The sequence below is a fragment of the Curcuma longa genome, chromosome 21, assembly GCF_044706935.1.
Source record: "Curcuma longa cultivar G26 ecotype Majalengka, Jawa Barat chromosome 21, ITB_CL_G26_1.1, whole genome shotgun sequence".
Lineage (NCBI taxonomy): Eukaryota > Viridiplantae > Streptophyta > Magnoliopsida > Zingiberales > Zingiberaceae > Curcuma > Curcuma longa.
Genome location: NC_133881.1, coordinates 9,840,279 through 9,864,124, shown reverse-complemented (window position 1 = coordinate 9,864,124; position 23,846 = coordinate 9,840,279). Strand labels below are relative to the sequence as shown.

The 23,846-nt window shown below is 33.0% G+C and overlaps 1 protein-coding gene across 1 annotated transcript; it reads left to right on the top strand.

Moving 5' to 3' along the window:
• The first annotated feature begins 5,411 nt into the window (after positions 1-5,411).
• LOC141815023 (beta-eudesmol synthase-like) lies at positions 5,412-8,372 on the top strand. Its single transcript, XM_074702982.1, has 7 exons — positions 5,412-5,534; positions 5,706-5,964; positions 6,401-6,773; positions 7,143-7,361; positions 7,544-7,679; positions 7,756-8,004; positions 8,079-8,372. Exons 1-7 carry the CDS (start codon positions 5,412-5,414, stop codon positions 8,370-8,372), a joined length of 1,653 nt encoding a protein of 550 aa, XP_074559083.1.
• The last annotated feature ends 15,474 nt before the right edge of the window (positions 8,373-23,846 follow it).

Sequence of the window (23,846 nt, the reverse complement as noted above, 5' to 3'; positions counted from 1 at the left end):
CGCCGTCATGGTGGCGTCGAATCGATAAGCTCGCTGGGTGAATTAATCAAGGAAGAATGCAACGTTCGCCATATTTATTTATAGAATTATAGAGTAGTTTTGAGTTTGTTAGAAAGAATTGGAAAAGAAATTGGAACAGAATTCATATGTCATATTTGAATAGGATTTGGAGGGAGGATTCCAAACAAATTGGAGATTGATTGATGTTTATTTGGTATAATTAATGATTGCAGATGATTAGATTGAGCGAGATCTTATTTGTATGCCGAAACGAATTATATATAATCTAATTAACCAATGAATCCGAGCCAATTCATCTAGTAAATATTTAATAAAACAAGAATATATATATGTTTTTTTAAAACATTTTTATTGAAAATATTCTAAATATAATAAGTTAAATTTTAAAATTTTCACTTCTTTTAGAAAATGATCTTGACCCTGATATTATTGATATATATGTAGTGATAGCTTGTGGTCTTCACCATTATGATCTTTAGCAAGCTTGTCATGCTCAATCAAGATATTTAAAATGTATTTGGTTCAAGTTATCATAAATAATCTTAGTTATGGGTATAAAATATAACCTAATATTATTTGACTCAATTTATTTATTTGAAGGGAATAAAATATAACAATTTATTATCTAATAATGATAATAAATTGATAATATATCAAAATAAATAAATATAATTTATTTATAATTTTTTAAAATTTAAAATAAATTTATATATTTTTAATAAAATAATTTATTAAATAATTATTTCAATAAAATAATTTATTAAATTAATAAATATAATTTTTTAATTTTATTTTTTAAAATTTAAAATAAATTTATATATATTTAAAAAATAATTCATTAAAATAATTATTTTAATAAAAATTTATTTAAAATTAATAAATATAATTTATTAATTTTATTTTAATAAAATAATTTATTAAATTAATAAACATTTATTAATTTTATTTTTTAAAATTTAACATAAAATTATATATTTTTAATAAAATAATTTGTTAAAATAATTTTTTAAATTAATAAATATAATTCATTAATTTTATTTTTTAAAATTTAAAATAAATTTATATACATTTAAAAAATAATTTATTAAAATAATTATTTTAATAAAATAATTTATTAAATTAATAATCATCATTTATTAATTTATTTTTTAAAATTTAACATGAATTTATATATATTATAAACTAATTTATTAAAATAATTATTTCAATAAAATAATTTATTAAATTAAAATATATAATTTATTAATTTTATTTTTTAAATTTAAAATAAATTATCTTTTTTAAATTTATAAACTTTTAAATTAAAATTTATTAAATTAATTAATTCAGTTTCAATTAGATTTCAAAATACTTTTCAATTAACTGAGTTTTAAAATCGAAGAATAATCGTGAAATTTTTTTTATTAATCTCCAAAATTATAGAAAACCTTAAGTTGCTAAGGTAATCTCATTTTCAGATTATAATCTATTTGCTGATGTGGCAGTGATATTATATTACTTGAAAATCGATCATAACCTAAATCAAATAAAGTTATGGTTGATAACTTTGAATAGATAATCAAGGTTATCAATGATAATCCCCAACCAAACGCCCCCTAAGGTATATTTAGTTCATTGAAATTCTAACTCTAATAAAATAACTATTCCTTTTTGGTAATGTACACATTCTTATTTCTTGATAATCCATAACCAGACCACTTGAGATACAATTGTATCGGCTATATTATATTAGTTGTGACATAATATTCAATTCAAGACGAGATAGATAAGGTTAAAATTTTTCAATAGTGTCTCTGTACATAGATTCCAAGATCTAATATTTTGATTGATAATCGTAGCTTAGCAAAATAATCTTTTATATCTCTTAGTCATCTGAATCTAATTGACTTAGCAAAATAATCTTTCATATCTCCTAGTAATTTGGATAAAGAATTTGATAATGAAATTTCTATCCTAGTATACTTTGCTCTTTTTTCCCCCTTGATTCTCTGTGTTGTTTGAATGGATAGCTTTCGATTTTCACATAAGTATAATAGCTATCATACTTTGCTACAAACAATATAGGTATGGTACAAAAAAAATGATGACCATAAGAATTGATACTAAAAATTTGTAGTAAGTATTCAAACCGAGTTTGTTTGATTATACCAACCTTAACATCAACAAGTCTAAAGAAAAAGAAGCATACCTCACCGACATCAATCCACACACATGAGCTGAAACAGATCCAAACTCATACTCACCTCAAGTGGCATGTCCGCATGGGCAACATCACTGTCGCACAAGACTCAAATTGAGAACCAAAAAAGCTCTATTGTGCTAAAAAAATTGCTAAAATTACTAAGCCATTATGCTCTATAGGAAAAACTAAAATACTTTTGCAAATATTAATAAAAGGCCAAGAAATAATACAAGATATAGAAATTTATTTCTTTATATCAAGATAAACACTGCAGCAGGACTCTAACAAGCTCTAAGACAGCAAACATGAGAAGTTATTAGCAAAGCAAGCCGAGCACATCATATGCAAGTTCAAGGGTAACATTCTTCAACTTCTTAAACTTCTCTTTGAGTCATTGTTTCTTCGCCTGTTTTCTCTAGAGCAACATGAAAGATATATCCTATGCCAAGTTCGAACTTACATATATAACTCATGGTTACCTCAACAAAGTATAAGTTGTTGGTGCAGTCAACCTTGACTAGATTGACCAAACACAGTTTGACTCGAGTTGATTTTGATGTTTAATCAAATATCTCATAATCTTGGTTACATGATTACCTAGTAATCACATAACTAAAAGTCTATATATGATAACTTGACCAATACACACTTTCATCAATTAATTAGATATAAAGTGCATCATGTAATTTGAAAACTTATGCCATAACTTAGTCAAATCTAATTAAATTTTATGATATTTAAATTTAATTAATAAGATAATCGAATTAAATTAAGTCATCTAAAATGAATTAAATCGTTGAAATAATTATTCAACTTTAACTTTTTTTATAAACTTAATCAATTCAAATTTAATTTTAGCTTGATTTGTTTAAAATGTTATTAAATTCTTGATTTAAGTTTATTTAATTATTTAAAATTTTTATATTTCAATTTTTTGATTAGTTATTAAATTTGATAATATATATTTATTTATTTATTTAATATGTTAATAAGAATTTTATTCGATTAACTTGGTACTCGACAACTCGATGGACTCGACACTAAATAATTTAGCTAACCTTACAACTCGACACTCAGTAACTCAGTTCGGTTATACAAGATAATTCAATTATCTCAAGCAATCTATTATTTTTTACTTGATAGTTTGAGATTATTATCTAAGTCCTTTGTACATATTAAGATTGTATTTAATTTCTATATAATTTAAATTTAATAAAATTTTAATATGTCCGACAATATCTCCATCAGTTAATGTCAATGGTATTTAATAAATAAATTGACTCTTATCAATTTAGATACGTTGCGCATCATGTGCCATGCATGACTTTGAAAAATCATGTCATAACTTAGCCAAATATAATTAAATTTTATGATATTTAAATTTACTTAATAAGATAATTGAATTAAATTAAATCAAATTTAAAATAAATTAAATTGTTACAATAATTATTCAATCTTAATTTAATTTTTTTTTATGAAAAACTTAATTCAATTTTAATTTATTAAGTTTGATTTGTCTATAAATTTATTTATTTATTTAATATATTGATAAGAATTTTACTCTAAATAATTTAGACGCTAACTTGGCACTCGACAACTTGATGGACTCGACACTAAATAATTTAGCTAACGCTACAACTCCACACTCTGTAACTCAGTTCGGTTATACAAGATAATTCAATCATATCAAGTAATCTATTATTTTTTATTTGATAGTTTGAGATTATTAACTAAGTCCTTTGTACATATTAAGATTGCATTTAATTTCTATATAATTTAAATTTAATAAATTTTTAATATGTCCGACAATATCTCCATCAGTTAATGTCAATGGTATTTAATGAATAAATTGACTCTTATCAATTAGATATAGTGCGCATCATGTGCCATGTCTTTGAAAAATCATGTCATAACTTAGCCAAATATAATTAAATTTTATGATATTTAAATTTATTTAATAAGATAATCGAATTAAATTAAATCAAATCTAAAATAAATTAAATTGTTAAAATAATTATTCAACCTTAATTTAATTTTTTTTATGAACTTGAACTTAATTCAAATTTAATTTATGTTTGATTTGTCTCGATGTTATCGACCTCAATCCAAATTTATTTGATTATTTAAAATTTTTATATTTTAAATCTATTTGATTGGTTATTGAATTTGATAATATAAATTTATTTATTTAATTAATTTTTATTTATGTAACTTATTGATAAGAATTTTATTGATGAATATAATTCAAGAATGTTATTTATGAATGTTATTCAAAAATATTATTTATGAATATTATTCATTAATATTATTTATTAATATTATTTATGAATATTAATAAACTAAACATATATGTTCAAGTTTATTCGTTTAGTTTATAACTTTATTTGTTTAGTTTAATGAATTATTCAAGTTTGTTTCATTTAATTGATTTTGTATATATTGAACGAACATACATAAATTCTTATCAAATCGAATATCAAATTTTGTCGGTTCAATTACAACCCTAGCAAATCCAAATCCTTCTCTCATATATTTGAATCACATGCTCCAGTTAATTTTTAAAATCAACTATGAAAATTCGTTGATCCGTAGTTCCATCCAAAGTTCTTAGATGGTCTCCACGGCTCCAACAGAACAAATAATAGAATATCAAAGTTCATATTAAGTTCGTCAATGTAGCGAAAAATCAAAGATGACAACGATCACTGTAAAACCGTATGTGTTGTTTTTTTAGTTGGTAAAAATCTCAAGTAAGTTTTATGTGAATCTATCTAGCTAACGCGTGAGAAATGCCTTTTTGATCATCCTAATTTTAAAGGAATTCAGAATATTGATTTATATGATAATTTGCAAATCAACTTGGATCGATTTGTATTTTGAGGAAACTTAAAATTAACGGTGAATTAGGAAAACTTTATGATTAACGAAATGATTTGTTAAAAACTAAATAAATAAAAGGAAGGGTGTGATTTGATAAAATCCCAAAAAATCTAAATAATTATTAAGATGTTAGGTTCAGTTTCCTTAGCATGACTCACGAGCACAACACGTTATTAACATGGAGAAAGAGTCCATAACTTTGATTAAATCACTAAATTTGATTAGTAGCTCATAATTAAGATCACAAATCACTAATTTTTTTTTTTTAAGTGAGCCTATAAATATCAAGAGAAGGGTAGCTAAAGATCACAACTCATGCACCATTAAGATGGAGAAGCAATCACTAAATTTTATTGGTGATGATGAAGTGATAGTTCGTAAGTCTACACAATATCATCCAAGTGTTTGGGGTGATTTTTTCATCCGAAGCTCCTTTCACTCACAAACACAGGTATTGATCTTCTCACACTTATTCAATTAATGTTCCTCGAAAATTTCTTAAAATTAATTTGAAGTAGATCTTATTTGCAACATACGAATGACAATATGAATATGCGGTGATTAAATAAATATATATATATATTGTTGGATATATGTATATCTAATAATTTTGATGATGCAGAAGTCCTTTCAAAGGATGATAAAGAGAGCAGAAGAATTAAAGGTGCATGTAAAGACAATGTTCAAGGACACTAGTGGCATACCGCAACTTATGAATTTGATTGATTCAATTCAACTTCTTAGACTGGACTATCATTTTGAGGATGAAATAGATGGCGCATTAAGATTGATCTTTGAGGTTGATGATACCAATTATGGGCTCTATGAAACTTCTCTTAGATTTCGATTGCTTAGGCAGCATGGATATAATGTTTCTGCAGGTAACAATAGAAATAAGTTAAAATTATTAGATTATATATACATATGTTCTTATATATAAAACAAAATATATATATTAAAATTGAAATTCGAGATAGATATGTCTTTCTTTATATGACAAGATAAGCAATCAATATTTTCATCATTTGCCAAAAATTCCATTTTTAGTTTTAGACTAATAAAGAATATATATGCCTAATATTTTACATGTTTCCTAATAAAAGGATGTTAAAACAAGTTGTGCCAAATTACAATATTGGTAAAAATCTAAATCATTGCCAAGTTTTAAGATTTAAAATTTGTCATGTAAACCTGTTTTATTGTTATTATTAAAAAGGCAAAGAGAATAAAACTAGTTAAACAGTTTGATATAAAATAATATTATTAACTAATTATTTTTATGAACACTTACTATTAATTGTTTACCCACTTTTGTAGAGAGTTTTAACAAGTTCAAAGATGACAATGGAAGCTTTATATCTACCTTGAATGGAGATGCAAAGGGACTGCTAAGCCTATATAATGCGTCTTATCTTGCAACACATGGAGAGACTATACTTGATGAAGCCAATTATTTTTCAAAGTCTCAACTAGTATCCTTATTGAGTGAACTTGAACAACCTTTAGAGACACATGTATCTCTTTCCCTTGAGGTACCACTATGTCGAAGAATTAAAAGTCTCTTGGCGAGAATATATATACCTATTTATCAAAAGGATGCAACGCGAGATGATGTCATATTAGAACTTGCAAAATTGGATTTCAATATATTGCAATCTCTTTATCAAGAGGAACTGAAGAAAGTTTCGATGTAAGTAAATTTAACTCATCTTTTTATAGAAATATTTTTCTAATATATGTGAACAAATATAGACAACATAATCCTCACATTTAATATCAATATATAAATCTAATAAGAGAATTGATAGGAATTTCAAAATTATTGCTTTATAGTTATAAAAAATATCATAGCACTTAAAAATTATTTACATGAATTTTATTGACTATAGCATTGCACAAGTTTGATTAATGTTAGATATCTCACATGATTTTTATACATTACCTTAATTGGTTAGTTTTATTTTCTAATTATAAGTAATTTATGTTTTATTTACATTTGGGGTATAAACTAATTGTTTTGTTTCTCTATGTATATTTTTGATGGATGGCATGTTTAAAGATGGTGGAATGATTTAGCGCTTGCTAAATCACTAAAGTTTGCTCGTGATCGAATTGTGGAAAGTTATTATTGGGTTCATGGTATATATTATGAGCCTCAATATTCTCGTGCACGAGTGATGTGCACCAAAGCATTTTGTCTTGTATCAGTTATGGATGATATCTATGATAATTATAGCACATTGGAAGAGCGCAAACTATTAACTGAAGCAATCAAGAGGTTCAATTTTAGTATAATCAAATTTTAATAGTTTTGTGTTTCATTTAATATTGTTGTTGTACAGTTATACATGATAGGACTAAAATGTTGTAAAACAAATTCAAGTTAAAATGATAAATTCTCATATTCATTCTTTTACCAATATCATGATCACCTATTTGCTCATATTTTCTTACATTTAGGTGGAATCATCAAGCTGTTGATTCTTTACCCGAATACATAAAAGATTTTTACCTCAAGCTATTAAAGACTTTTGAAGAATTTGAAGCAGAGTTGGAACTTAATGAGACGTATCGTGTGCAATACCTTAAAAATGAAGTATGTTAATAGGAAAGAGATATTGACTTCTATTATCCTAACAATTATTAACTAATTTTTTTCTTGATTTACATAGTTTACAACTATAGCCATAGCATATTTTGAAGAATCTAAGTGGGGTGTGGAGCAATATGTGCCATCACTTGATGAACACTTGCGTGTTTCATTGATCTCCTCCGGAAGTTCTTTGATCATTTGTTCCATGTATTTGGGCATGGGAGAAGTGGCAACAAAAGAGGTATTCAAGTGGTATTCTAGTTTTCCCAAGCTCGTGGAAGCTTGCTCCGTAATTGGTAGACTCCTCAATGATATAAGATCACATGAGGTAATCATTTGTCACTTCCATTGGTACAATAGTTTAGCAACAATGTTTGACAATTCCAATTAAAAAATTTACAGACGGAGCAAGAGAGAGACCATAGTGCCTCTACAGTGGAAAGTTACATGAAAGAGCATGACACAGATGCAAAAGTTGCATGTGAGAAGCTACGAGAGATAGTGGAGAAAGCATGGAAGGATCTAAATAAGGAACGTCTCAATCCAACCCCAGTAGCTCGACCTATAATTGAAAAAATACTCAACTTGTCGATATCAATGGAAGACATATATAGGTACACCGATGAGTACACCCATTCTGATAATAAAATGAAAGATAATATCTCTTTGGTGCTAGTTGAACCAATTCCTATATAGAGTGACTTCTTCAATAAATCACAGTGGGAAGAGCATGTTGAAAATTGTTAGAGACAACCATTATAGTGTGAGGATGCCCAATACCCTATCAATGTTTGAATAAAGTAAACTCATATTTGGATGATGTATGGAAAAGTTATAATTGATATGCAGTGATATCTTATGTAACTTGCTTAATAAAATTTGCACTTTTGTTGGGAAGATATAACAAATTTATAAAATTGACCTTAGTCACTATTTTTTTTCTTAATCAACAAGATTTGTAAAACATTTGAATGAATTATTAATTTTAAACTCCTCTACCATCTACCTCAATGTTATTTTTGACAATTTCTACTATCACCATACCTCTCTTTCTCAATCTCTTCCTCCATTACTTGTGTTCCCCTTCACATCCTCACCCTTTCAATTGAGCTGGAAATCATAGTGTTGTAAATGAGTATAAAAGATTCTCAATATTTATTTTTAAACAAACCTATTGGATGCATTTCAATTGTTCATATGGAACATAAATTAAATTGTGCTCATATTGCCTTAGAGAATTTGATTGTCAATCTTGCCACAAAACATAAGGCACTTACTAATCAACTATTCAATAATTAAGTACTTGACAGTTAGCATTTATAGAACATTTTGTGCTGAAGGAGTTTTCATGTCTTTTTGAGCTACTAAAGCTAGTAGAATACTATTGACAAGGAGTTTGTCATATTAAAACTTCATTATGATAAATCAATCTTGCCACAAAACATAAGGCACTTACTAATCAACTATTCAGTAATTAAGTACTTGACAGTTAGCATTTATAGAATGTTTTGTGCTGAAGGAGTTTTCATGTCTTTTTGAGCTGTTAAAACTGGTAGAATACTATTAATGAGGAGTTTATCATATTAAAACTTCATTATGATAAATCAATCTTGCCACAAAACATAAGACTCTTACTAATCAACTATTCAGTAATTAAGTACTTGACAATTAGCATTTATAGAACATTTTGTGTTGAAGGAGTTTTCATGTCTTTTTGAGCTGTTAAAACTAGTAGGATACTACGTACTGGCGAGGAGTTTATCATATTAAAACTTCATTATGATAAAACATTCAATTGTTAATTGAACACCTAATTCATGTTCTGAAGCTTCTTAATTTCCATGACAAATGGGTTACTTGGATAAAATTGTTGGTTGTATCTTGCAAATCTCTTGTTGTTAATAGGATTTTTATAAAGTTGAGTTTGTACTAAGAAAACCTATCATCTCCTTACTATACATCTTAGTGACTGATGCGTTGCACCATAACACGAAACTTGATCTTCAAAATGGTATATTTATTAAAGGGAATTTATTATCCACTAATGACCAAGGATCATTCAACATTTTATGATTCATTGACCACGCACTAATTTAATCAACAACATATATAAAAGCAAATTAAATAGTTCATACTAGGAGGTTTTCAGAATAACTTGAATATTATTGATTACAATAATAAGATTATATACATGTTCATCAAATCTACATAAGTAAGAAATAAATTTCTAATTTAAATAATTATTTACATGGAATCAAGTCAACTAAAGATGACAACTAAATCAAATTAAATATTCACAAATATATTCATATGTAATCTAATATGCCCCCTCAAGATGGAGGTTCTGGAGAAACATCGATCTTAAATAATCAACTACGAAGGTGAGTACTGGATAATGACTTGGTGAGAGCATTAACAAGTTGATCTCCTGATGTGACATGAGAAACACGCAACTTGGCACCTTAGACAAGTTCACGAACAAAATAGTAGTCCAAGGCAATATGGTTCACACGATAGTGAAAAAATCAAATTAACGTAGAGATAAGTGGCTCCAATATTATCACTATAGATGACAGGTATAGAGAAAATGAGAACACACAGTTCTTGAAAGGAGAGAACAAATCCAAGAAATTTTAGCAACACCCGATGCAATGGCTCGATATTCAGCTTCTGTAGAGGATCGAGCAATAAATTTTTATTTCTTAGAGCTCCAAGAAATTGGATTGGAGCCAAGGAAGATAACATATGCTTTGGTGGAACAACGATCATCTAGATTGCTACCCCAATCAGCATCAATAAAACTATGAAGAGATAATGTCGTCTCAAAGCAAATATGAAGACCATAAGTAAGAGTACCATGGAGATAGCAAAACAGACGCTTGACTACACCCCAATGATATTCAGAAGGCGCATGCATGAATTGGGAGAGGCGATTAACAGCAGAGGATTTATATTTTTCAACAAACCAAGTCTGGCAAAACACCCACTGAGTGACAAGATCTCAGGTTTCATTAAAAAGGAGCATCAAATTCAGCTGATGTAGTGGATCGCCAATGTGGGTCTTGAAGGACAATGGTGTCACATTTAGGTTCATGATCAACATGGGTAGTAGTGGTGATGAGGAAGTATTTGGGATTAGACTTGATGATATAATTTTTGGATTGGATGGTCATTAGGTGAGGAACAGAGGATAAGGACAATGATGGGTCATCTGGTGCATGGGGAGGTGTAGGAGGTGGTGGGTCATCTGGTGCATGTGGAGGTGCATGAGGCAGTGGTTCAAAAGCATAAGCGGGGCGGAGCAAGAGTCGGGGTCCGTGTGCGGGAGTTTAGCCAATGGTGGGGATGGAATATGATAGACCATACTAGAGGAGGTAAAATCGGGTAAGTATTTAAGTGAGATAGGAGAGGGAGAACTGGCATAGGAAAAAATAGTCTCAACAAAACTGTAACATCCCCCCCCCTTTTTCTTATAATAATGGGGAGACGTTACGTACTTAAACTTTCTTTAACTTTTACTCATTAAATAAAATAACTCAAATAAACTTTTCTTTTTCTGTTTAGCATGCGGAAGCAAAAGAAGTAAATATAAATTCTTGGACATAAAATAAACATTTATATAATTCTTGATCTTATTCCGCGGTTCCGCCGACACCACACATCAAACACTTCTCCAGCTGCCTCCTCTTTCCTAAAACTTTTCCTTTCATTTATCTGCAATATGAGGAATGCAAACTATAAGCAACGCTTAGTAAGTACATCATCTAACTCACAAAAACCATAGAAAACTTCGTAATAACTGATTTATGCAACATGAATGTTCATATCTAAACATGTGAGGGGATTTTCAAAACATACTATTTCATAATACTTAAACATACTAAACATCCATCATTTGGGCCCTGACAAAGTACCAATGCGCGCATCCCTAACCGGTCCGGGGTAGCTAGCCACCGAAGCCGATTAGAGCGTACTAGGCACCTCGCGGCCTAGGGGCAACTTATGGAGCCCATCCCTTGGACACCTCACGGTCCGGTACTTGTCAACATCAAAATAAAGTACTTTCTTTCATATTACAATATCTTACTTCTTATATCATGCAATTCTACTATTTACATATGTTTTAACAAAATCATGCATATACTTTAACAAAATCATGTTTATGGAAAAATACAGAAAACAACGAAACTACTCATACTGCAGGTGAGAGATGTACTTACCTTATCTTGTCTACTCACTAGGTTTTTAACGCTAGGGTTTGGGGAAATCGAAGACCTCCTCCGAAGTGTTCTAGCGCCTTCTTCGCACGACCTAGCAAAAATCATAACTATAACTTAACAATTAATCATTAAGGTCCCATTCAACTCAATCCTTATTTAATCCATTGGTTCCAACCTAACCCTTCAATTAACCTAACCTAATCAATTAACTCCTCATTTCCAAATAAATCAAGATAAACTGATTTCTCAATCATTAACTAAATATTAAACCAACTGATACTTTAAATCGATTCACTAATTAATTAATTAATTAACTGATTAACTAATTCATTAATTAACTAGTTACTTAACATTGATTAACAAATACATTACTGATTAACATTTAATCAACCTTGATTAATCAAACTTTTAATTAGTTAAATCTTACCTTAATTCATTAATCTAATTATACTAGATTAATCATTCTCGCGCCGTCCCTTCTTGCTGTCGTCTTCTCCATGCGAACACGGGAGAACAGGGGAGGCGGCACGGGTGGCGGCGCTGGTCAGTGGCGAAGGCGTCGGTTGCAGCTGGACGACGACGTCCTCTGTGCACAGGGGCGGCGGAGCAGAGGTCTCGGTAGACGGCAGCGTCGGCGGCCGGCTATTGATGGTGCTGAGCAGAGGAAGGCGCAGCGCGGCAGGGCGAGCTGCGGTGTCTACTGACAGTGGTGGAGCTCGATTCCTTCCTCTCCGGCGAAGGAAGGCTGGGGTAGGCTCTGTAGCGTCGGCGTTTTCTCACGCGGCGGCGGCGAAGGGCAGAGAAGGCGACGGCGTTGGCCTGTGCAGCGGCGATTTCTACGAAGGAGGGTTGTGGAACGGGGGAGGAGAGGCTTGGCTAGGGTTTGGGCTAGGGTTCCTTTTAAAGCCTCTTCCGTTCCGAGCTTTTCGCCGGCGGGAACGGGCGCGGCGGACGCGGCTCGCGCGGGGAGGAAGAAGTCAGGGATCGCGAAGAAATCGCGATTGGGATTTGGTCTGGCTGAACCGGAAGGTGGCTGAATCGGACTGAACTTGAACCAACCCAAATCAAACTAAATTGATAGTTTACTGTAGCAAACCAGATTAGTCTTGGTTCGCTTGGTTAACTAATCAAACGACTTCTGATTTGATCCAAACCAATTTTATTGGATTCGTCTTCGTAAGACGAATCTTTTCATTTATTTTATTTTATCAAAATCTTTTCCCGTACGGACCAAACCAACTTGGTTCAGTTTGGTTCAATCTTGGTTCACTTGGTTCGATAATCAAACGACCTCCGTTTTGGTTCCAACAAATTTTGTTCGATTCGTCTTTGAAAGAAAAATCTTCTTGCCACATATATATAACATAATTACTAAATGAAATTCCTTCTATTCTAAATTCAATTAAAGTCTAAAAATAGGGAAAAATAATACGGGTGTTACAAAAACAACATGATGAGAGATAAAGAAGTTGGAAGAGGAAATATCAAGGCAAAGGTATGCACTTTGAATAAGAAAGTACCCAAGAAAAACACAGGCAGAAGAACGAGGGTCCAATTTGTGCTTGGTATAGGGGCGTAACCAAGGATAACATAGGCAGTCAAATATCCGAAGCTTGTGAAGGTTGGGAGAATGATAGAAAAGTTTTTCAAAAGACGAGAGCATAGAGAAATTGACTTTGGGCATACGGTTTATTAAATAGGTTGCAGTATCAAAGGTGTAAGGCCAAAAGTGAATGGAATGGATGCTTGGTGTAAAAGGGTGAGGCCCGTTTCGACAATGTGTCAATGTCGTTGTTCAGCAAAATCATTGTATTCGGGCGTATGAGGTGGAGTAGTAAGGTGGGAGATTCCAGATTGTAGCAAGAATGTTTTTAAGGCAAGAAATTCACCCCCACTATCAGTGTAAAGGGAGATAATTTTCTGATTAAAAAATTTTTCAACAAGATTTTTGTAGTCAGTGAAAATAGAGAGGACATTGGATTTACATTTAAATGGATAAAACTAGATATATTTGAAAAAATAATCAACAAAAATTAAATATTATTTATAACCATCGAATGAGAGAACTGGAGAGGTCCATACATTAGAGAAAATTAATTCAAGAGGCAACGAGGAAGTAACAGTGGAATCAAAAAAATGGAAGCTTGTGACTCTTATTAGAATTGCAATGAAAATTCAAAAAAGCACTAGACGGAATTGAAACAACATTATTAGAGATTAAGTGACAAACAATGTTAGAATAAATAAGGATGACCCAAGCAAGAGTGCCAAAGGGACAACGACACAATGGTGGAGACGAGGGCAGTGGGTGCGGGCGAGAGGGGCTTGAAGAGTGGCCAAACATAAATCCCATTATTACACGGACCCGTGAGCAGAAGAGCCCCCATTCGTAGATCCTTCAATTGAAAATAAGAGGGTAAAAAGGTAACAGATACATTGATAGTTCAACATAGTTGGGCAATAGAAATTAAACTTTTTTTTTCATGGAAGGAACATATAGCATATTGATAAGAGATAAAGGTGAAAAAGATATAGGTAAAGTGAGAGAGTCAGTGTGTGAGATAGACAAACCAGTGCCATTGCCCACAACAATCGTATCTGAGCCCTCATACGGAGAGTGGAGAGAGAGTTTGGGTAGATCAGTGGTCAGATGGTGAGAGGCGCTGCAGCCCATGAGCTATTCTGTGTGTACAAGGTTAGCAAGCGGGGTGAGAAGCCATGTGAGCTTGAGAAGCAGCGTAGGCTAGGTGAGGAGGGGGTCCTTGTTGTGGAGTCCACGATAGATATTGGTGAGAAGTACAATGCTTAGCTGAATGACCAATGATACTACAAAGCTGGCAGCGCCCTTGGTAAGGGCGCGAGTTATGGGCGACAGCGGAAGACCATGGTTGCCAAGGACTTGGAGGACGGGGGTCACGACCACGTGAAACAGCGGAGGACTGAGTCTGACCTGTGATTGTACCAAAATGAGATGATTTGTTGGAGTGGGAAGCAATAAAGGCGGTGGTAGGAGTATGAGGAACATCAACTTTTGTTAATAGTTGGGCTTCAAAGTTGAGTAGTTTTTCATACAACTCATCAAACAAAATAGAGGTGTCACGAGCTTGAATAGCATGAGAGAGTTCTGTGTAATTGCCGTCAAGGCCATTGAGGACTTTGAGGGTGAGGTCTTCATCATCGACGAGGGCGTTCATGAGGGCAAGAGCATCCACAATGCACTTGATATCTTGCATGAAATCAGTGATAGATTTCGCATCCTTTGATAGGATTGGAGATCTGAGCTTTGAGTTATGAAATTCGACCACGACTAGGAGCAGCATAGGTCTTTGCAAGAGTGGTCCAAGCTTCAAGAGATATTTTGGAAGCAGCAATGAATGAAATCAAGGTGGGCAAGAAAGCACCAATGATAGCATTGAGAAGTAATTGGTCATGACAGATCCAAAGTAAATAGTCAGAGTTGGGGACCATGGAATTACATTGAGTGATGGTGGGAGGCGGGCATGGATTGGAGCCAACAACATAACCGATGAGATTATAACTAATAAGGAGAGATTGAAACTGAAGCCGCTAGGCTGGATAATTGGTGGAGGTAAGTTTCAAAAGGACTTGGGTTGCCACGTTAATGGCGATGATATTGTGTGAAGGGGACGGTGCGCTAGTTATCATGATGGAGATGGAGGTAGTGGAGGAGGTTGAGGAGGCCATTGACTTAGGTTTTGAAGGAATTAGGAGCATGAGCCAAATGCTCTGATACTATATGAGGTTTTCAAAATAACTTGAATATTATTGATCACAATAATAAGATTATATATATGTTCATCAAATCTAGTAAGAAATAAATTCCTAATTTAGATAATTATTTATATGGAATAAAATCATATAAAGATAATAACTAAATCAAATCAAATATTCACAAATATATTCATATCTAATCTAATACATACGACTGAACACATAGATACACACTTGACTGCTGCTTAACAAAATTGGATGAACACAAATAGATACAAATGCTAACATTTAAGACTATATAACATTTGAACATTTTAGAAAACAAATGAACTCAACCTTCTACATAGCACAAACCTACTAAAATCAATGACCAAGATCACTATTTCCACACGCACTTTCACGATCAAAATGGAACCTTTGGCTAATGCAAATATAGTTTTTTTTACCATCTCTTATAAAGTCATGCAAATAAATAGCAAATTGGTGGCTCATCAAGTCTGTCCTTTAGGCATTGTTATAATGAAATTGAATTGAATGACTATATATGCATAAGATATTTGTAGCTTTGATCACTTTGGAATTATCATTGTAAGGCGTTTTAGGTTAAAATAACACGGGAGTTATCACCCATGCCAACTACGTGAGACTTTGTCATAGGCTCATCATTCCACATGCTTGTCTATGAAAAACACATAGTAGTTTCAATTAAGTTGTAACATTGAATGATCACATCTTTGACCCATGATCAGTATTCATTATGGGTAGGCAACTCTAAAGGTTCAAGCTCAACTACCGTGTTAAGGTACTTCATCAATGTAGGGAGAAATCAAAGATGACGAGCACTATAAAAACAAATGTGTTTTTTTCATGAATAACAACAAAAACACGTGCATGAAAAGCAAAAACAAACCTACATAGAGTTTCAAATGTTTTAATTTATAGACTACAGAGAAGAAAGATAATGTCTATTGAAGAAGAAAGAAGAGAATTAATGTTGGTACAATTGACCTCCGGTCAAGATTGAACATTGACGTTGGACGGGATAACGGTTATTCTATGAGTAATATTGATTTCGTTAATCGACTGTGAATATCGAAAATCAATTTTCTAAAACCTATTGATTCAAAAGAAAATCAGGAGATGAGGAAATAAACGACACTGTCGAAAATATTATTAAACCAAAAACTTCTCCCTAAACATCAAGTAATAAGATACCTATATAAACCCAAAATCTTAACTTGTAAAGAAAGGAAGAAATCCTAATAGAAAGAAAAAATTCTTAACGGATTCAAAATCATAAAAATCCTAAACGGACTTAAAATCTTCAATATAAAAAATAAATATTTTCAAAACTACTCTATATATCAAAAACTCTAAAAATTACTAGAAATAAAAAATAAAAATATTCAGATCTTCTTGCATCAGTCGCCACAGGTTGAAAAAACTCGTCCTGGAGTTTAGGTAGTGTCAGGTGGTCGCCTAGGAAGAAGATCGTCTGATACCAAATCAATAAAATCTATTAGCAACTGTTGGACTTTGAGAATCCTCGTCGATCCCCCGATGAGAATGACATCATGAATGTTGCTCTTGTCCATCTTTGCGCCCCTCAAACACTTCTTTTCCTTGTAAATTACATCTAACTGTGAAGACATCAACTTGTTCTTTTTAATTTCAATAGCAATGTCACCAAACATGACTATCCAAGGAGCCTCCAGTGGATCATAAAGAAACTCTCATATAATGATAGCCTTAGTGTTGTCATAAGAAAATGATCATTCTGGAGAAACTTCACATATGCTAAAACGATGTTCCTGTGAACTTAAATTTGCATCATAATCATAGCTTCATTAGAAGGCCCCATAGTAGAAGTTACAGAAGCCTCTTTCAAAACAAGAATTGCATCGTTGTTGTTTGATGAAGAAATAACAACACCTGATAAGTCCAAGCTTGAAGGGGAGCCTTTCATAGAACAAATAATAGTCTGAGTGCCACCAATGGATTTATCTGATTCTACAAATGAATCCTTGGAACCACAGTCACAAAATCTTACATTGTGGCGGAAGGAATAAATTTCATGTTACTTTTGTCAAAATTTGATATTTCGCAACCTATCCCCAACCTTGAAGATTGAGCTGAAGCAAACTGAGTCTCATTCACTTTATCATCTGATCGTTTAACACCTTTTGCATCTGTCCACGAAGGAGAATCCAAGCATAATGGTTGATTTTGTTGTGATTCATGGTCACCATCATAAAGCGTTTCGTCAACTTCATCATTGCCATATACTAGCTCGCTAATCACCTTGGTCTCGTTTGCATGCTAAATAAATTAGGATGCCAAGTTAATGCAAGGCGAGATGATGTAGACTGGGGTGTTATCGATAGATGAACTAGGCTGTTGATTGCCGTTAGACAAAGTGAGCTTCTGGTCTTTGATCAACGCTTCGTCTAGGTCTATCTCCTCTTCATCAGCATCGTCATAAACACAATCAAGCATGCTTTATAAACTTTATAGACGACTATCTCCTTAACACGAATACTTGTACCTTATTCACGAAAAGTCATAATTCTTGAAAATATTTAAAATCTTAAAAGTCGAAGTTGAAAATCAACTTGGTAAGAAGATTAAGGTCGTCAGATCAGATCGTGATGGTGAATACTATGGTAGATTTGATGGATCAGGTGAATAATGTCCTGTGTCAGTTGCGGATTACCTTGCTAAGTGTGGAATTATGGCGTAATACACCATGCCTGGGACCCCTCAATAGAATGGTATAGCAGAGCGACTAAATCAGACCCTAAAAGACATGGTGAGAAGTATGATTGCATTTTCTTCTTTATCAGAGTCTTTATGAGGTGAGACACTCGAGATTGTGGTTTACTTACTCAATAGAGTTTCTAGTAAGGCGATAACGAAAACCCTATACGAATTGTGAACAGGTAGAGCGCCTAGTATTAGGCATCTACATGTCTAAGGTTGTTCGGCTAAGGATAAGCCTTATAGATCTAATGAAAGGAAATTAGATTCAAGAACTATTAGCTGTCATTTTGTAGGATACTCTGAAAACTCAAGGGGTTTCAAGTTTTTTAACCCCTCGAGTAGATCCTTTTTCGATACAGGTAATGTCAAATTCATTAAGGATGGTGAGAGCGATAAAGATAGAAAAGTATTATTTGAGGATAACATTGGTGATCCTAATATGGTAACTACTGATGCAACTAATAGTGAAATAGTTATCATTCCACATACAGTTGAAGTTGCATAGCCGAAAGGGGTAGTAGACCACGATATTCTCGTATCACCTCCAATTCATATAGAGGGGACATTAACTCAAATAGAGGTATTTTCTCCTACGATTGAGCATAACTCCCAACCACTTCAAGGAAAAGTGTCACTAAGGAAATTCATTAGAGAAAGGAAATCTACAATATCACATGACTATGTTTATCTCTAAGAGTATGAGTTTGATATTTGATTGAAGGATGATCCTACATCTTTTCAAGAAGTCAAATAATGCCCTCATCCAAAAAAATGAATTGAAGTTATGAGGGAAGAGATGAAGTCTATAACTGATAATGGTGTTTGGGAACTTGTCAAATTGCCTAAAGGGGTGAAACTTGTTGGTTGCAAATGAATATTTAAATTAAATGGAATTCACATGACAATGTTGAAAAGTTTAAGGCTTTCTTTGTCGCTAAGGGATTTACTAAAAAGGAGGATATTGATTACAAGGAGATTTTTTCGCCAATTCGACGAAAGACTTCCATAGGGTAATCATGACAATTATAACTCATTATGACCTAGAGCTCCATCAAATGGATATAAAGACTATATTTCTCAATGGAAATATTGTGGAAATTATATACATGGTGCAGTCGGAGAACTTTGAGTTGGGAGATTCAAAGCATCTAGTATGTAAATTAAGGAAGTTCATTTATTGGTTAAAACATGCATCTCGTCAGTGTTATCGGAAGTTTAATTTAGTGGTTTCTTCGTACGATTTTAAAGAGAACCCAGTTGATCAATACTTGTATGTCAAGTTCAATGGAAGAGTTTATTATACTTCTTCTATATGTAGATGATATCTTGTTAGCAAACAATGATAAAAGTCTGCTACTAGAAACCAAGTCATTTCTATCAAGTGAATTTGAAATGAAAGATCTTAGTAATGCATCATTTGTCTTGGACATATAGATTGTTCGTGATCATTCAAGGTGCACACTTAGACTTGTGTTCATTTGGTATGACATATACAATTGCGCTCCTAGAGATACTCCTGTGTCAAAGAGTGATAAATTTAGCTTGTAACAATGTCTATGTCATGAACTTGAGATTAAGGAAATGCAGTAATTCTCTTATACATTGGTAGTAGGGAGTTTGATGTGTACTCAAATATGTACACTTCCGGATCTCGCCTACATTGTGGGGATACTAAGCAGATATTTGAGTAACCTTGGACCAGAGCATTGGAAAGCCGTAAAGAGGATTATACAGTATTTGCAAAGAACGAAAGATTACATGCTCACATATCAGAGATCAGGCCATCTAGAGATCTGTTGTAAAAGAAATCATATTTCATTAAGAGATACAAATCCCTATTTATATAGGAGTTTTATGGACCTATTCTATGAGATTTATTCTAATAAATATAACCAATACTCCCTCAAGTTGGAGCATAGATATTAATCATACCCAACTTGTTACAAAGATAATCAATTCGGATCCCATTTAAAGTTTTTGTGAAGATGTCCCCCAATTGTTCTCCAGTTTTTACATATCCTGTAGTGATCAAGCCTTGTTGAATTTTCTCATGAACAAAATGACAATCAATTTCAATGTGCTTAGTTCGCTCATGGAACACGGGATTCGATGCAATGTGAATAGCAGCTTGATTATCACACCATAGTTTTGCTGGTATTGAAATTTTGATCCCTACTTCAATCATCAGTTGATATATCCACATTATTTCACACACAGACTGTGTCATAGCTCTGTATTCTGATTCTGCACTAGATCGTGACACAACCTTTTGTTTTTTACTCTTCCATGATACTAAATTTCCTCTAACAAAGATACAATAATCTGTAGTAGATCTCCTATCCATTTTGGAACCTGCCCAATCTGCATCTAAAAAACATTCAATGAGTGTGCCCATGATTTTTATATACAATACCTCGTCCGGGTGCGCCCTTCAAATAACACAAAATTTGTTCTAATACTGTCCAATGATGAACCGTTGGAGATGACATATACTGACTAACAACACTAACCGAATATGCAATATCTGGACGAGTCAAGATAAGATAATTCAACTTTCCAACCAACCTTCGATATCTCTCTGGATGTTCAAATAATTCTCCATCTGCTGTAAGATCTACGTTCTGAGTTATTGGAGTACTACAAGGTTTTGCCCCTAACTTTCCTGTCTCAGTTAATAAGTTAAGAACATATTTCCTCTGAGATAAAAATATACCATTTTTACTCCTCATTACTTCAACACTTAAGAAATATTTTAGCACCCCTAAATCTTTTGTATGAAATTGAGTGAGAATGAAAGATTTGAGGGATGAAATTCCCGTAGTATCACTATCAGTAATCACAATATCATCCACATACACAACTAACAGAATAATACCAGCTCCTGACTGCTTGTAGAACACAGAATGATCAGACTTGCTTTTCTTCATACCAAATTTTTCAACAACCTGATTAAATTTTCCAAACCAAGTACGAGGACTTTGTTTCAAACCATACAAAGTCTTTCGAAGATGACACTCATCCCATCTCCCCCTGAGCAACGAAACCAGGAGGTTGCTCCATATGCACCTCCTCTTGAAGATTACCATGAAGAAAAGCATTCTTGATATCAAGTTGATGTAAAGGCCAATGATAAGTAGCAGCAAGAGAAATAAACAACCGAACAGATGTCAACTTTGCAACAGGAGAAAAAGTATCAGATAATCCACACCATATGTTTGAGCATAACCCTTAGCAACAAGACGAGCTTTTTAGTCTGGCAACTGATCCATCTGGATTGACTTTAACATTAAATATCCATTTGCATCCAATAGCTTGTTTTCCTGGAGGTAGAATCAACCAAATCCCAAGTATCATTATCATCCAAGGCTTTCATTTCCTCTATCATTGATCTCGCCAACCGTGATGAGATAAGGCCTCACGGACAGTTTTAGGAACAGAAATAGAGTCAAGTGAAGCAATAAAAGAACAGCAAGAGGACGACAAGCCATTATTAGAAACAAATGAAGAAATAGGATAAGTACACTAGCGTTTACCTTTTCGTAATGCAATAGGAAGATCATCATTCGGAATTGGATCTGATGACGAAGTAGTAGGTGCAAGATATGAATCAGTAGGAGGGTTCGTGGCACCATCGCTGCTTCCTTGGGAGATTGCCGCCGGCTAGGGTTCCGCGCGAAGCCACCGTCTGCAGCGATCGGGATCTTCTCCAAAGCCGCCCGGTTGAGAGGAAAGGAAATCGTTGCTTCCTTGGGAGATCGTCGCCGGCTAGGGTTCCGCGCGAAGCCACCGTCTGCAGCGATCGAGATCTTCTCCAAAGCCGCCCGGTTGAGAGGAAAGGAAAGACTCCCTTTGTTTTCGCGTGCGGAGACGTGGTGCAGGCGAAGCAGGCGCGATTGGGAGACGAGATCGTGCGTTTCCTTGGCTGGCCAAGCCGAAGGCAGGGAGGGAGGCGCGAGGAAAGAAATCGCGCAGCGATGGCAGGGAGGCAAAGGAAAGAAGTCACGCCCAACCTTAATGCTCTGATACCATGTTGTAAAAGAAATCATATTTCATTAAGAGATACAAGTCCCTATTTATATAGGAGTTTTATGGACCTATTCTATGAGATTTATTCTAATAAATATAACCAATAAGATCATTGAATATTCGGACTCTGATTTTGTTGGATGCTTAGATAGCAGGAGGTCCATCTCAGGTTATGTCTTTATGTTGGCAGAAGGGGTTATATCATGTAAAAATGTCAAACAACCGCTAATAGACACTTAAATTATGGAGACAAAATTTATAACCTACTACGAAGCTTCTAACCATGGAATATGGATGCGGAATCTTATCATAAGGTTACAGATAATTGGGGACATTGACAGGCCATTGAGGATCAACTGTGATAAAAAATTATAGAATTATATTTTAAAAATAATTATAATTTGTTGAAATCTAAACATATTGACATAAAATTTTTGGCAGTTAAAGAAAGGGTTCAGAGTGGTCAAATTATAATAAAGCATATAAGGACAGATTTTATGTTAGTAGATCTGCTTACCAAGGACTTGTCACCAAAGTGTTTCATCAACATATGCTGAATATGGAGGTTCTTCATTTTGACGAAGTATCCATTTGATAGGAATATGTATTTGGTGTGATGCTCTATATTAATGAATACATATATTTTTGACTTATTGTACATACTAAAGTTTTACATGGGTGTATGATTTTTTGACTCTCTAACATAAGGACATTATGATTTACTATTGCGGGTTTGCATACGGTTTTGTAAATATGATGTGAGACTTTATTTTGAATCATAAGGTTGAATCATAATTTACTACTGTGGTTTTACATAAGATTTAAGTAAACATGATTTGAACTTGATTTGGGTCATAAGGACTCTTGAGAATGGGCGTGTATATATCACATTTCATGTAATTTTCATATTACACATCCACATTTGATCTATATCATTAATTAATTAAAATTGTGATTATTGTTGGGTCTTGTTTTAGTTATAGTAACTCTAACTTTTTTAGTCTTGTGCTAATTGAATTAATGGACCAAATTATTTAAAGAGGTATTTAACCCATAAAGTTTGGTATGTTGAGCTCAACTAAGGGGTTGTGTGGTCTATAAGAGATCAAGTATAAACACACATACGAGTAACTGTCATTAAAAAATTAAACCCCAATTAAGTGATTTAATACTTGCGGCATGAAGGGGAGTTTATACAAATGGATGTGGATTCAATGTGTAGATCCAACAATCCGGTTCATTAACATTGATGGGTTGTTAACGGATATGAGCTTTATGGTGGATAGTCCCCACAGGTTGGGCCAGATATATAAAGGAAGAGAATTGATTAAATTGGGCATCTTGAATTGAGTCTCCTCTCTCGTTGATTCTGTTGGGTCCCTAAGGATGTCTGTATTTCCACAATGGTATGATATTGTCCACTTTGGACCTA

What these genes read in the sequence shown, in the direction of transcription:
- LOC141815023 (XM_074702982.1), top strand. Translation starts at nt 5,412, where the DNA reads ATGGAGAAGCAATCACTAAATTTTATTGGTGATGATGAAGTGATAGTT. An exon ending in TGCAATACCTTAAAAATGAA is followed by an intron (nt 7,680 to 7,755) that starts GTATGTTAATAG and finishes TGATTTACATAG; the next exon opens with TTTACAACTATAGCCATAGC. An exon ending in ATGATATAAGATCACATGAG is followed by an intron (nt 8,005 to 8,078) that starts GTAATCATTTGT and finishes AAAAATTTACAG; the next exon opens with ACGGAGCAAGAGAGAGACCA.